Raw genomic sequence first — 16,621 nt, forward strand, 5'->3', positions numbered from 1 at the left:
GCAGTACTGTGCAGCAATAAATGTTATTTTTAGGTCCTGGCCACAAGTAAAGTAAGTTGTTTTTATATGGGGATCCTAATGGTTCATTAATTTGGTATATGGACCAAGGTACCTGTCTCACACCCCCTTATAGAATCAACATCACATAGGATGTGAGCCAGGTCTTCTACCTCTGCCGCTCCACAAATGCACAGACGCTCACTGTACGGTATAGAATGAAATCTTCCATATCTGACCATTGTGTCAAGGTGTTCAAATCTCACTCACGTAAATATCTCCCTAAGATATTTTGGCAGTTGTAACTTCAAATAGATGCCTACTTGAAAAGTATGTTTGTATTTGCTCAGCCATTTCAAGTTACCCACCTTACTAAGGATGGCTATATCATTGTGTGCTTCTTTTGTGCTTCTTTTTTCTGAATTGTTCTCCTGTTATGTAAGAGACAGGAAGTACACTGCTTCTTACAAAATTTGTTAGTTTGGTGAATATTGTATATTTAGAATAGAATAGAATAGAATAGAATAGAATAGAATAGAATAGAATAGAATAGAATAGAATAGAATTTTTTATTGGCCAAGTGTGATTGGACACACAAGGAATTTGTCTTGGTGCCTATGCTCTCAGTGTACATAAAAGAAAAGATACGTTCATCAAGGTACAACATTTACAGCACAAATGATGGTCAATATATCAATATAAATCATAAGGATTGCCAGCAACAAAGTTACACTCATACAGTCATAAATGGAAAGAGATTGGTGATGGGAACGATGAGAAGATTATTTATTTATTTATTTTTATTTATTTTCTCACAACAATATATAAGTATCATACAGAAAAGATTATATAGTGTATAAACATATATATGAGTAAATAATAGGAGGTATAAACATATATATATATAAGAAGAAGAAAAAGCAAAACAATAGGACAGGAACGGTAGGCACGTTTGTGCTCTTATGCACACCCCTTATGGTCCTCTTAGGAATGGGGTGAGGTCAATATTAGAAAGTTTTTGGTTAAAGATTTTGGGATTATGGGAAGAGACCACAGAGTCAGATAAAGTATTCCAAGCACTCATGATTCCGTTACAGAAGTCGTATTTTCTGCAATCTAGATTAAAGCGGTTAACATTAAGTTTAAATCTATTGGTTGCTCTTGTATTATTGCAATTAAAGCTGAAGTAGTCTTTAACAGGAAGGACATTACAATAGATGATTCTATGAGTTAAACTTAGGTCTTGTCGAAGGCGACGGAGTTCCAAGTTTTCTAAGCCTAGGATTTCAAGTCTGGTGGGAGAAGGTATTTTGTTGTATTCAGAGGAATGAAGAATTCTTCTTGTAAAATATTTCTGGACTTGTTCAATTGTATTGATGTCAGAAATGTGGTGAGGGTTCCAGACAGTCGAGCTGTATTCTAGAATTGGTCTAGCAAATGTTTTATATGCTCTGGTTAGTAGTGTAGTGTTTTTGTAAAAGAAGCTACGCAAGATTAGGTTTAGAACTCTTAGAGCCTTTTTTGCTATGTAGTTGCAGTGGGCTTTGGCACTTAGATCATTTGATATGAAAACTCCAAGGTCTTTAACAGGGTGGGGGTCATCTGCAAGGTAATGTCCATCAAGTATGTACTTAGTGTTTGGGTTCTTTTTTTCAATATGTAAGACTGAGCGTTTGCTGGTTGAGATTTGGAGTTACCAAGTTTTAGACCAAGCGGTTAGATGATCAAGGTCTTTTTGAATGGCAGATGTATTGTCTGTGGTGTTAAATAGTTTGACATCATCAGCAAAGAGAACACAATTACTTGAGATATGGTCACAAAGATCATTTATATATAGTATGAAGAGTGTTGGTCCAAGAACGCTGCCTTGAGGAACACCAGTCTTGACAGGAACAGGATTTGATAGGGCATTGCCAGTTTTGACCACTTGTTGTCTGTTAGACAGAAAAGCAGATATCTATTTGTGAAGGGGTCCCGAAATGCCATAGGATTTTAGTTTTAGGAGAAGTTTATCATGTACTACTGAGTCAAAAGCTTTGCAGAAGTCTATGTATATTGCATCTATTGTTTTGCCTTGATCAAGATTTGTAGTCCATATGTTTTTACAGTGGAGAAGTTGTAAGTTGCGTGATAATTTTTTCCAGAAACCAAATTGTTTATTAGAGAGTAGGTTGTTTGTTTCTAAGTGTGAGGTGATGGAATGGTTGATGATTGATTCCATGACTTTGCAGGTGATGCAGGACAGAGAGATTGGTTTGTAATTTTCGACTAAGCTGGGGTCTCCTTTTTTGAAGATTGGGATAACTGTGGCTAGTGACCAAAGTTTAGGAAGGGAACTGGTAGTGAAAGCTTTATCAAAGATTATGCTTAGGGGTTCTGCTATATTAGTGGGAAGTTTTTTTAAGAAGTATGCACATAGTCCATCGGGTCCAATAGAAAGTGATGGTTTCAAGTTATGAAGAGCTTTTCCAACATTATCTTCTGTGAAATCCATATGTATTAAGTCGTCATACTCATTGCTGGTACGTTTTGGGAATGTCGGATATGAGTCATCGCTGTTAACAAAAACTGAGCCAAAGAATATGTTGAAGAGGTTTGCTTTAACTGTTTCGTCATTGCATTCTTTGCTGTTAGAATCTTTTAGTGGTGGGATGGATCTTGAGTCTTTAAGTTTATTGTTGACAAAATTATAAAAGGCACGATTGGAATTTGTGCGCAGAAGGACCTCTTCTTGCTTGGTGTGATAATTTGTGCATTCAGTTTTTATTTGGTTGCATATGTTCCTGTAGCGGTTTTTGAAGTTTGCTACATAGCCTTTTTTGTTTCTTCTCCAGAGGGATTTTATTTTTTTTGATTGAAGCTTTTTTATTGATATGGGTAATTTGTTTTACGTACCACAAACGACTACCTGATCTTGGTAGTCGTTTGTGGTACGTATAGTTTAATGTCTCTATTGATTTCAAGTAGGAAAACTCTATAATGGTCTTCAGCAGTTATATAGGTTGCGAACAGATTTTGCCAGTCCAGGAATGAGAGATTGTTGTCTATAAGGTCATAGTTGGCTTTTTTGAAGTTGTAGTTAGGAATACTATTGTTATGACGATTTAAGTAAGGACGTATATTGTGACGAAAGTCAATCATGCAGAAAAAGGTTCTTTAATTTGTAGTCCATAAATTGAGTTTGTGTTGTTGCAGAAGATGAGGTCAAGGCAATTGTTGAGTCTTGTATTATTAGTTACAAGTTGTTCGAGACTTAGGTTTGTAACAGCGTTGTATAGTGTAGTATGGATTGGATCAGTTGTACATTCATTAGTTATCCAGTTAATGAGAGGTAGATTTAGGTCACCCAGGAAGATGAAAGGATATGGGCAAGAGGTAGCCCATGTTAGCAGTGAGGTTAACATATTTGCATGAGTAATATCGCAGTCAGGGGCTCTGTAACATAGTAAGAATCGAAGAGTGGTGTTAAGGAATAGGTTGCATACAATAGTTTCAGGAAGAGAGAGTTTATGTGCAACTTGAATGTTTTTTAGGTTCAGTGACTTTTTGTAAAAGATAGCCACTCCACCACCTCTTCGGTTATCACAATCTGATTGATAAACCTGATATTCTTTGTTTGTAACAATGGAGTCAGGAAGGGATGAGTTCAGCCATGTTTCACAAATAAATATGATATCAAATGTACCACTGTTTAACAAGAGGATAAATTCAGGTAATTTGTTAACAATGCTTCTTGCATCAATTTGCATTTGAGATCTGTAGTGATTGGTGTAGAAGAGGTAAGGGGCGTGCATACCTAGTTTTGTATGTTGGTTGGTTGGGGGTTGTGTATAACAGGTGGTTGTATAGGTTGTTGGATGGGTAGATGGATGGTTTGGGAGGTGAGTGTTTGGATGTTGGGTACTTGAGTGTTTGTTGAGATGTTTGGTTGGATGGTTGTTTGGGTGGCTGGTTGGCTGGTAGGTTGGATGGTTGGTTGGGTGGCTGTTTGGGTGGCTGTTTGGATGGATTGTTGGATGGCTGTTTGGGTGGCTGGCTGGATGGCTGTTTGGATGGCTGGTTGGAAGGTTTGTTGGATGGCTGGTTGGTTAGTTGGATGGATGGATGGATGGTAGGATGATGGGTGCTTGATTGAATATTGGGATGGCTGGTTGAATGTTTTGAGTGATGGGGGGTTTGGAGGTGATTTTTTGATTGTAGGTTTTATTTTTTATGCAATCAGCACGATAGTCAATGTATAGGTTGGATTCATCATTGTCTTGTCTTCGTTTAAGTTCTGTGCAAAGTTCACGAGAACGTATCCGTTGTAGAAAAGATAGATCAGGACATGATCTAAGTTTACTGTAGGCAGAGTTGGTTTTAGCAATTGAGTTTATAGTATAAATGAACTTACGTTTGCTGTCCTCATTTATGCATGTAACTCTACAAAATCTTGTAATAATAGTAGTGCAGATTTAGTAAATAGTTTGACAGTGTTGATTGTTTTGGTTGCACCACAAGGCTAGCTGTTCAACCTCTCATCTATATGCAGATTCGTCATTGTCTCGAATGAGACCAATCACTGTTGTGTCATCTGCGAACTTCAGTAGCTTAACAGATGGATCGTTGGAGATGCAGTCATTGATATACAGAGAGAAGAGAAGTGGGGAGAGCACACAGCCTTGGGGGGCCCCTGTGCTAATTGTACAGGTATTTGATGTGATCTTGCTTAGCTTCACCTGCTGCTTCCTGTTTGTTAGGAAGCTTGTGATCCACTTACAAGCCTGTTCCGGTACCTGTAGCTGGTTTAGCTTAGTTAGGAGAATGTCTGGAATGATGGTATTGAATTCTGAACTAAAGTCTACAAAAAGGACCCTTGCATAGGTCTTTGGAGACTCAAGATGTTGTAGGATGTAGTGCAGAGCCATATTAACAGCATCATCTGTTGATCTATTTGCTCGGTATGCAAATTGCAAGGGGTCTAACAGCGGATCCGTGATGGTTTTCAGGTAGGAAAGCACTAGCCTTTCAAAGGTTTTCATGACTACAGATGTTAAAGCAACTGGTCTGTAGTCATTCAGTTCCTTGATGGTGGGCTTCTTCGGCACTGGGATGATGGTAGAGCATTTGAAGCAAGAAGGAACATAACACATCTCTAGTGATTTATTGAAAATATGGGTGAAGATGGGGGCCAATTGGTCAGCACAGACTTTTAAGCAAGAAGGAGTTATCTTGTCTGGGCCTGGAGCTTTTCCTGGCTTTTATCTGTGAAATAGGTCCTGCATTTCCTTTTCTGTGATCACTCGGGTTGTGAACCCAATGAAATGGGGTCAGTTGTAGGAGGCTTGGCTGTTGTTGGTGTGTCTGAGATGGGGGTTGTGGAGATAGGTGGCTGTAGTTTCCTTTCAAACCTGCAGTAAAACTCATTCAGGTCATCTGCCAGTTGTTGATTACCTTCAGCCTGGGAAGGAGGTTTGCCATAGCCGGTGATATTTTTAAGAGTTTTCCACATGTTTGCTGGTTCATTTGCTGAAAACTGATTCTTTAGCTTTTCAGAGTAGCTTCTTTTTGCTGCTCTGATCTCCCTTGTTAGTGCATTTCTGGCCTGATTGTACAGCATTTTATCACTTTTTCTGTAGGCTTCCTCTTTGGAATGTCGTAGCTGCTTAAGTTTAGGTGTGAAGCAAGGTTTGTTGTTCCTTGTAGGTACACATAGGTCTTCACAGAAGCTGACATATGATGTTACAGTATCTGTGAGTTCATCCAGGTCTGCAGAGGTATCTTCAAAAATATTCCAATCAGTGCAGTCAAAGCATGCCTGTAGCTTTAATTTTGACTCCTCCGTCCAGGTCTTCACTGATTTAATTGTTGGTCTTGTGGTTTTAAGTCTTTGCCTGTAAGCAGGTACAAGGTGAATCATGCAATGATCAGAGTGTCCTACAGCTGCACGTGGTAAAGACCGATAAGCATCTTTTAGTGTTGAATAGCAATCGTTGAGAGTATTCTTGCCTCTGGTGAGACAATTGACATGCTGAAAGTATTTTGGAAGCTCTTTCCTTAAGTTTGCCTTGTTTAGATCTCCCAAAACAATGGCCAGTGAATCAGGGTGTTTGGCTTCAGCCTCCATGATTTGGTCAGCTAGAGTTCGTAATGCCTTGTTTACACAGGCTTGTGGTGGGACATAAACAGCAATTAGAAGAAATGAGGAAAATTCACGAGGCGAATAGTATGGTTTGCAGTTGATAATTAAAGTCTCTATATTGTTGTCACAGAGTTTGTAAATTATTTTAAAATCTTGACACCAGTAGTTGTTAATATATAGGCATAAGCCTCCTCCTTTCTTTTTACCAGATGTTTCTGTAATCCTGTCTGATCGTTCAATCTGAAACCCTGGAATGTTCAGGCTGCTATCTTCAATTGATTCATTTAACCAGGTTTCAGAGAAGCATAGGACTGCTGAATGGCGAAAATCAGAATAGTATTTGTTTAAGAGGAGTATTTCATCCATCTTATTTGCAAGTGAACATATATTTGTTAGGAAAATTGAAGGCAGAGGAGTTTTAATGGAATTTCTTAATCTGTTTAAGATCCCAGCTCGTTTACCTCTCTTCCTTCACTTCCATTATTTGGTTTTTTTTAGTAATCCATGGCTTCGTGGGAATTGCCTCCTCCTGTGTTAGAATCTCCTCTGTGTTTGTAAAGACAGGCAGGGGTGAGATCAAAGAAAGCTGCTCCTTAAAGAAATGTTGCTTAATTTTTAGCAGATGGTCTCATGAGTAGGAAATCTGTAGTGAGTCACAGAGAACAACTAGAAATGAAGAAACCATTATAGAGCATTTCACCAAGGCAGCCTTTGTCGGTGCCATCTTGGATTTATAATCTTGGATTATATCTTCCAATCTTAATGTTTAATGATCATTTGTTACATAACATCAGTTAGAGCATTAATGTGAATTGGATTAATCTGTACCATAAAAACATAACTTGACCTTGAAATATTTTTAGGAGAGGGTGGGAATGAGATGCTTCTTTTCTTCTTCGTTTCCTTCAAAAAAATTTAGCTTGGATATTGCTCTGCTCCAGAGATGAGTACCCAAGGTTCTTTCTTCCACTGGATGTTCCCAAATAAAATTCAACAGCACAGGGGGATTCTCTACCTGCTATTGCATTTTGGATGGACATGGATTGGGGTGTTATATATTGATATTGGGAAACAGACACAGGTATTACTACAAAATGTGCTTCCCTTGTTTTCGAAAAATGGCATCTGCTTTGATTTCATCAGAAAACTAGCTGAAGGCTACATCAATGACTTTGACGAACTAGTAGAAGTGATTCATAAATTATTACTTTTTCTCTTGACCCGTACTTCTAATACGGTGATTGTTCAAGGTGAATTTCCAAGTATATTAACTTTAAGGAATTTCTTCAAAGTAGCTGAATTTTTGGTAACGTCAGAATATTCGAAAGTCTGGATTATGACATCAGATGTTGATTTTGTATCCGTTCCCCATCAAAGAGGTTGGGATTTAAATTTCCTTCATGGATCTTTATCCTTGGCAATTAATTTCAAGGATGTTTCTGGCTTCCATCAGTTTCTTCGAGCAAGGAACCCTCCTTTGAAGAAGGAAGATGGCTTCCTAAGAGAAACCTGGCAACAGGTATTTAATTGTGTCTTCTCTAGTTTCACCGGAGACAATATGAGTGAGGACATTTGCACTGGAAATGAGCAGCTAGGGACTCTCCCTATGTCGGTGCTTGAAATGAGAATGACAGCTCACAGTTACAGTGTCTACACAGCTGCGTATTCCATTGCATATGCTTTGCATGCCATGTATTCTTCTATGGACAACCAAAAGGGAATTGCAAATGGATGGAGACAGAAAGTTCATCAACAGTCGTGGAAGGTAATCCTTTGCATGAACTAGTAAAGGCATTTGCAGCATCCTTTCCTTGCAGTCAAAGAACCATAGTGTTGGAAATGACCTTAAAGATCCTTCTCATCCAATTCCTGCCTCTCTCCTGATTTCTTTCTGTAGAATAGCTGTAACATGGAATACTAAAAATATCTAGGCATGGTCAGATTCCTGCAGACTATCTAAAATTGGAAAGATACTTTTTCTGGTTCAAAAAGTGGCAATGTATTTCTAATTTTATCATTTTTTCCCAGTTTTTTTTAAAAATCTCCTTTTCTAAAAAGATCTGAAATCTTATGATAATGCTACGATATTATCTATACTACCTTGAAAAATCTTTTGTGCTTTGGTAAAATTTAGAAAGCTCTTGTTTCTTTGTATTATTTATAATCCTCAGCATTTCAATTGCCGCTCTGTGGGCTAGTTTGTTTCCTTTGATGCATAAAACAAAAGGCAATGTAGTGTCAAATAACCAACCTAATTTTTCCATGAATCAGCTCTGGAATTAATCAGTTCCACAGTTTACCCTTGTTGTGTGAATATTTGCTGGTCTTTAAAAATTCATTTTGAAGAATTAAACCATATCAAATAACTGTTCAATTTCTTTTAGTCTTTCAGAATGAAAGACCTATTCTTTCAATATATTTTTCCTGGTTTTTTTCTTCCACTTATATCATCAGGAAAATCATGACATATCTTGATATCAATGTATCAATAAAGAATCCTGCCTCCTCATACCTAGGAGTTAATATGTATAGCATATGAATAGTAATCAAACAACTTGCAATAAAAAAGGAATATATTAAACGTTTCTTTTCTTACTCTCATTTAGATGCATCACTTTCTTAGGTATGTCTCATTTAATGACAGTAATGGAAGAACTATTTCTTTTGACCAAAATGGAGAGTTGGTAGGAGGGTTTGATATCATCAACTGGATCACATTCTCAAATCAGTCTTTTCTTAGAGTCAAAATTGGAAAGATGGACCCAGGAGCACCCACAGACCAACTGTTGACTATTTCCGAAAAGGACATTGTGTGGCCAACCCAGTTTGGGCAGGTAGAATCCATGTCATTTCAAGACCACTTTAGCTGAAGTTCAAATCGCTTCAATACTCAATTTACAAATCTGAATCATTATTAACAAAGACAACAGCCATAGTTTCTACATCTGTCAATTAGAGTTCTTTCCCCAAAATATTATTCTTTTTTCCCCTCTTATCTAAGGTTTCAGGCTCACAATGTTCACGATACAAAGTCAACTATTATTAATAAATAAAACAGTACAGCTGCCAATTAGAATTGATATTCCAAATATTCCCTTAATTTTTTTTTGTCAGTTGGACAATATAAATTTGTCATCACTGATGAACTGAACAAATCTAACTGCAATACTGATTGCATTTTGAATTTGTTGCCCTTTAATTAAAGGGAATACAAATATATCCATCTATTTTCCTAGTAAGTTATTGCTGTCTCTCATTCAATAGTACAAATCTTTTTCAGTTGTTATAACGCACAACTTTTTCTTAGCTTTCCATATTTAATCTAATGCTGCTTCATTTCACGGACAGACCCAGCCCATTTCATTGTGTAATGAGAAATGCCATTCAGGTTACAGAAAAAGCACAAAAGAAGGACAACACTTTTGCTGCTATGATTGTATTCCATGTTCAGAAGGGAAGATCTCCAACCAGACAGGTAAAAGCCTTATCAGAATATTGGATATATTGCAACATTTAGACACATACTATCTTTAGGATCATATATAAAGAATTGGATTTTAACCACCAATATAGTGCAAATTAAAGAGATGGAGACATCAATTTATAAATGTGGACCCCCTTTTTTTGCATTATGCACTATAATCCTTATCAGACTGATAGTAATTTTAATTGATAGTAAGTCAGTGATTGCATTTCACCAATTGGTTGATGATTAAAAAGAGTGGACCACACCTGAATGTACCTGAATGCACTTTTCTCATTAGAAAAACACCTGAATGTGTTTGTTGCACAAATACAGCTGAGAAACCTAACAATACCTTAGACTTAAAATAACTTTATTGTCACGTTGAATGTATACTAATCTGCATACATTAAAACAAATTTTCATTGCATACAGCTCTCAAAGGGTCTCCTCTTCCTATATACATAAAAATGTACATGTAGATTTACATAAAAATGAAAAAATAAATAAACAAATAGACAAATAAATAAGCAAGCAAACAAACATATACCTACATATACTACATGACACGGAGAAACATCACAGTCCAATATACATGTATAAAGCAAGAAAAATGAATTTTGCAAGTTGACCAGACAGATGGCCTAAGTAATAAAGCTGCTATAGAATCAGGTAGTCCTGCTAGAAATACATCGAAACTTTCTCCCAGAGAGCATGAAGTGGGTGTGTGGGGTCTCTAAAAATGCGTTGTGCTCTAAGCACATAGTGCTTATAAGCAGTATCGTGAATAACAGGAAGTGACCTTCCTATAATCCTCTTTGCTGTCCTTATCACTCTCTGTAGGGACTTTCTATCTAAGGAACTGCAGCCACCAAACCAAACAGCGATGCAGTTTGTTAAAATGCTTTCAGTTGTGCCTCTGTAAAAGGTGGTCAGGACAGAAGGAGAAACATGTGCTCTCCACATCCGATGCAGGAAATTCAGATGGTTCACTAAGGATGTGGAGAGACCAATTCCGTTTGTTAGTTATCCGCACCCCCTGATACTTAATACTGTTGACCGCTTCTATAGCTGCATCCTTGATACTGACTAAACTATGACCATGCCAGCTCTTTCTAAAACCGACAATGTTCTCCTTTATTTTATTAACATTTAAAACTAGGATACTTTTATTGGACCAGTCCACCAGAGCCTCCACGCCTTCTCTATAAGCATCTTCTCCCTCATCCCAGATAAGACCCATCACTGCCATGTCATCTGCATATTTCACAATATGGTTATAGCAGATTTGGCACAGCAGTCAAGGGTTATCAAGGTAAACAGTAGTGGAATTAAGACATAGCCCCATGGGGAACCTGTATTCAAGGAGATAAAGTTGGAAACTTTACTTCCAACTCACACAAACTGGGGCCAAACAATAAAGAAATCCAGTATCCAATTACATAAAGGAGTATTAAAACCTAACAGGCCCAGTTTGTTCACCAAATGCTGATGAATGATTGCATTGAACGTCGAACTAAAAATAAAAAAACAGCATTCGCACATGAGTATTCTTCTCCATGTGTGCCAAATTTGAGAGTACATCATAGCGATAGTTTATTGATTGATTGATTGATTGATTTTGTCACAACAGTATATATAAGCATAAGCATGAAAGTAACTATATAATATATAAGCATGTATATATAAGCATAAGTATGTAATAACTATATTGATTGGATATAATGAAAGAAAACAATAGGACCGGAACGGTAGGCATGTTTGTGCTCTTATGCACGCCCCTTACGGACCTCTTAGGAATGGGGTGAGGTCAATAGTAGACAGTTTTTGGTTAAAGCTTTGGGGATTTTGAGTAGAGAGTCAGGTAGTGTATTCCAAGTATTAACAACTCTGTTACAGAAGTCATATTTTCTGCAATCGAGATTGGAGCTGTTAACATTAAGTTTAAATCTATTGTTTGCTCTTGTATTGTTGTGATTGAAGCTGAAGTAGTCTTTAACTGGAAGGACATTGTAATAGATGATTCTATGAGTTAAACACAGGTCCTGTCGAAGACAGCAGAGTTCTAAATTTTCTAAACCCAAGATTTCAAGTCTGGTGGCATAAGGTATTTTGTTGTATTCAGAGGAGTGGAGAACACTTCTTGTAAAATATTTCTGGACACGTTCAATTTTATTGATGTCTGTAATGTGATATGGGTTCAAGACAGGTGAGCTGTATTCAAGAATTGGTCTCTGCTTTGGCACTTAGATCATTGGATATGAAAACTCCAAGGTCTTTGACGGGGGGGGGGGTGTCATCTGTAAGGTAATGTCCATCGAGTTTGTATTTACTGTTTGGATTCTTTTTTCCAATGTGTAAGACAGATCATTTGCTGGTTGAGATTTGGAGTTGCCAAGTTTTTGACCATTCTGACACAAAGTCAAGATCTTTTTGAAGGGTAGCTGTATTGTTGGTAGTGTTAAATAGTTTGACATCATCAGCGAAAAGAACACAATTACTTTTAATATGGTCACAGAGATCATTAATGTATAATATGAAGAGTGTTGGTCCAAAAACACTGCTTTGGGGAACACCGCTATTGACAGGAACAGGATTTGATAGGGCACTGCCTATTTTGACCACTTGTTGTCCGTTTGACAGGAACACTGATATCCAATTGTGGAGGGGTCCGGAGATGCCATAGGATTTTAGTTTTAGGAGAGATTTGTCGTGTACCACTGAGTCAAAAGCTTTATAGAAGTCTATGTAAATTGCATCTATTGTTTTGCCTTGATCAAGATTTGTAGTCCATATGTTTTTGCAGTGAAGAAGTTGTAAGTTACATGATAGTAACTTACAACTAATATTTATGGAAGGGGGAAGACAGAGCCAACTTGAGATAGTTAGGATTGAACTGCTGGCAGTTGGCCAAGTAAACTTTCTTAAGGGGGAAAATAGAGAGAAATGTTATAAATCTCTTGATTTAATACAGACTGTTGCTTTTTCAGACATGGATGATTGCATTCAGTGCCCAGATGATCATTACCCAAATAAAGACCGTGATTCATGCATTCCCAAACCTATCAGTTACCTATCTTACGAAGATAATTTGGGGACCAGCTTGGCCACAATGGCTCTTGTGTTTTCTTTTACTACAATTTACATTCTAGGAATCTTCTTGAAGTATCACAACACTCCCATTGTCAAAGCCAACAACCGTAGCCTCTCCTACATCCTCCTCATCTCCCTTCTCCTTGCCTTCCTTTCTTCCCTGCTGTTTATTGGTCGACCCAGAAGTATCACTTGTCTTCTTCGACAAACTGCCTTTGGCATCATCTTCTCAGTGGCGGTTTCTTGTATGTTGGCCAAAACAATCACAGTGGTTCTTGCATTCATGGCCACTAAGCCAGGATCAAAGATGAGGACGTGGGTTGGAAAACGACTAGCACTTTCTGTCATTTTTTTCTGTTCCCTTGTACAAACACTACTTTGTGTAGTCTGGCTTTCCACCTCTCCCCCCTTCCCAAATGTTGACATGGACTCTCTTAGCACTGAAATCATTCTAGAATGTAATGAAGGCTCTGTTGTGATGCTTTATTGTATATTGAGCTTCATGGGCCTTTTGGCTGTTATCAGTTTTGTTGCAGCTTTCCTAGCCAGGAAACTACCAGACACTTTCCAGGAAACCAAATCCATCACTTTCAGCATGCTGATCTTTTGCAGCGTCTGGTTGTCCTTCGTACCTGCCTACATGAGTACCAAAGGCAAATATATGGTGGCCGTGGAGATCTTTGCCATCTTGGCCTCCAGTGGGGGATTACTGATTTGTATCTTTTCCCCAAAATGCTATATCATCGTCTTGAGGCCTGACCTCAATAGAAAAGAGCATCTGATAAAAAGAATCAATTAAATGGCATTCTTTGTGGTTACTTTTTCCATGAAATATGCTAATATTTTCCCTAACATCTTCAGTACAAATTTAAGATGTATTTTTCTATACATACATTCAATATATACATGTGCATTTCAAGTGTACAGGAGATAACTATCAGTAATTAAGCAGGTATTGATTTCTCAAAAGAGATTTTAGAAAGTCCTTGTGAGGAACTTTTATTGTGTATCCATGTTTCTATACATAGAAAAATTCGTAGGCTTCTTCATTGGCTAAAGCAGCAAAGAGAGAGTTTTCACATGGTTTAATATACACTGACGAGAATAACCATAAAAATTTCTTGTACAAGAATGTAAAAAAAGAAACAAATAAATAGAAAGATAGTTTCTGAAGGTATTGAAAATCTGTTAAATTGCGTTCTTCATGTTTACTTTCTTTCATGAAACATGCTAATATTTCCCCTGACATCTTAAATAGATACTGCATTAAAGATACACTTTTCTATGTATATATTAAATTTTCATACGTGTTTCAAGTCTGCACGACTTACTATAAATAACAAAGAGAGTACTGGGTTTTCCAAATAGGTTTTAGAAAGAAGTTGGGAGGCATTTTAATTGTGTATCCATGCTTCTCAAAAAATAGAAAAATCAACAGGCTTCCTCATTTTGTAAGGTAGGCGAAGAGCAAGATTTGTTCATGTTTGGGTAGATGCCAACTAGATTGATCATTGGGATTTCTTATACAAGAATAATAGAGCTGTATACTATTGCTGGATTGGTTTGTCATATTGGCACCATTTCTAATGTTATCAAATGCAATTCTAGCTCAAGACACCATCAATGGCAGCCTCGGTGAATTGCTCTCTAGCAGATTTGATGTTCATTAGTTGGTGCAGTAGTACATGAGGAAATTATGAATAAGGATAGAGATTCTGAGTTACAGCAGGTACAATAAGGAAAATGTGGCTATCATGGCATAATTAGCAGAATTGGAAGTAATCCTGGCTGAAATCATACAGTTCATTCTTTAGGGTCTGTACTTAGCTGAACATGGTTTAAATATCAAGTTTATTCACAACATTTGACTTTTTTTTTCTTTCATCCGACAGTTTTTCTTGCAACAAGTCATTCTGTTAATATTGAGGTCAGGTATGGTTCTTCTATAGACAATTAATCTTTTAATAGTGGGTTTTCAGATGAATGAAATTGTTGAAATAAAATAGAAACAAAAGGAATTGTGAGGAAATGTAGTCTGGATTCCCAGGAGGGAATGAGTACATTACAGAAAAGTAAGAGACAAATCAATTCAGATTGTTTGTGTGAGAGATAAAGGGTCAAGACGGCTCCTCCTTAATAGTTCCCAGAGCATATGCTTTATGGGGATGGCAGTTTGCCTTACTTTTGCAAGATTCTGTCTATAACTAAGGAACATTAAAAATATTTTAAAAATTTGCTTGGAAAAATTACATGCCTTTCTTAGTTTTTTGGAGTCTGACAGGAATATGTCATAGCCTTGAAGGTGTTTATTGTTAATATTAGAAGGGTGGCATTATTCTTTGGGTTAGAGCAATGATGGCAAACCTTTTTGCTGTCGGGTGCCAAAAGAGAGGGGGAGCATGGGGGGGGTGTCATGTGTGCGCATGTCCTCACCCATGATGCAATGTCCCCTCCTGTGCCCCCCCACATGTGTGTGCAACCTCCTGTGCTGCCCCTCACCCTGCATATGTGTGCCACCGCACATGCATGCACAACCCCCCCATGCCTCGTTTTGGGCCCAGCAGGCCTTCCTGCAGCCTCTGGAGTCTGGAAATGGCCTGTTTTCGGACTTCCAGGAGGCCCATTAAGCCTGTTTTTTGCCCTCCCCAGGCTCCAGAGGTTTTTCTGGAGCCCGGGAAGGGCAAAAATGGCCTCTCTTGGCCCTCCGGAGGCCAGGGACAACCTATTTCCGGACTTCCAGAAGGCCCATTAGGCCTGTTTTTGTCGTTCCCAGGCTCTGGAGGCAAAAACAGCTTCCTCCGGAGGCTTGAAATGGCCCATTTGTAGACTTCTGGCAGGCCCATTTTTCACCTTCCCAGAACCACCATGCGAGTCCTATACTTACCTGGCATCCAAAACAGGCTGAGTAAAAACTCCTGGGAGGGGAAAGGGGCTTGGGTGGGGCCAGCTAAAAATCAGCTGGCTGGCCCGCATACACCTGTGTGATAGAGGTGACCTAGGACAATGGCTCGCATGCCCGCAGGTATGGCTCCATGTGCCATCTGTGGCATGGGTGCCATTGGTTTGCCATCACGGGGTTTAGAGGGTGACTCTCGAGTTCACAGATAGCTTCAAAAGAAAACCAGCCATAATACAACCTGTTGTACTGCAATGCAAAAAATAGAAACAAGGCTTCCAAGGGTAGTTACAGCCATGATAAACAGCATCAGATTTGACTTTAAAATCACATTTCCTTCTTTCCATCATCCTGTGGGTATATAATCCTTGTGTAAAGAATTAATACAGTATATGCCATTGCTAGGTTCAGTAGCTGGCTCTTTTGTTTCTTATCCTTTGGTAAAGTTAGGAGAATATTCTTCTATGAAATTCTCCTCTTATGACTTCTGGAGTGTCTCACCTCAGCACAGCGAACTGAACTGCTTGCGATTGCCTTGAGGACAGAGGCATTAAAGTGGAAACTGCCTCGTTTCAATCAGGCATGATAAATTCAAAAAAACAGTTTGGAGGCTTCCGGTATGGCTCCGCTTCGTGGAGAAGCAGCTATGATTTAGCTGCTAACTCCCTAGTCAGTAGAGCTGTCAGGACATTGTAAATCTGGGTCCGATAGCTTGGAATTCTCTCCTTCAGGCAAAGAAGGAGAGATGAGCATTCAGGTTGAAGTTGAGACACTCTAATAAGCTTTTAAGGCTTACGGGGAGTTCTCCTTCCATAGCCTGATAAGCTCCTGGCTGGGCGAGGCTTCTGCCTTTATGGCGGACAAACGAAGCGTCCAATTTCCATGGCTGGAGTTGATTTATGATGGACTGTAACGTGGATGGAGCAGAAACTGGAGTTTTAACACTTGTTTGTAAGAAGACTGCAAGCCCCTGAGGATATATTTGCTGCGAAGATAGGAGAGAAGAAAGCAAATGGCGGTTTTGTGGAATGTGTGTACTGAAAACGAAAGT

General features: G+C 38.4%; 1 protein-coding gene across 1 annotated transcript; it reads left to right on the top strand.

Moving 5' to 3' along the window:
* Window positions 1–7,061: 7,061 nt before the first annotated feature.
* On the top strand, window positions 7,062–13,473 carry LOC131197933 (vomeronasal type-2 receptor 26-like). The gene is made up of 4 exons (XM_058182436.1): window positions 7,062–7,883; window positions 8,725–8,802; window positions 9,467–9,593; window positions 12,572–13,473. The coding sequence occupies exons 1-4, from the start codon at window positions 7,062–7,064 to the stop codon at window positions 13,471–13,473; spliced, it is 1,929 nt and encodes a 642-aa protein (XP_058038419.1).
* The last annotated feature ends 3,148 nt before the right edge of the window (window positions 13,474–16,621 follow it).

Source organism: Ahaetulla prasina, chromosome 4 (genome assembly GCF_028640845.1).
Source record: "Ahaetulla prasina isolate Xishuangbanna chromosome 4, ASM2864084v1, whole genome shotgun sequence".
Taxonomy (NCBI): Eukaryota; Metazoa; Chordata; class Lepidosauria; order Squamata; family Colubridae; genus Ahaetulla; species Ahaetulla prasina.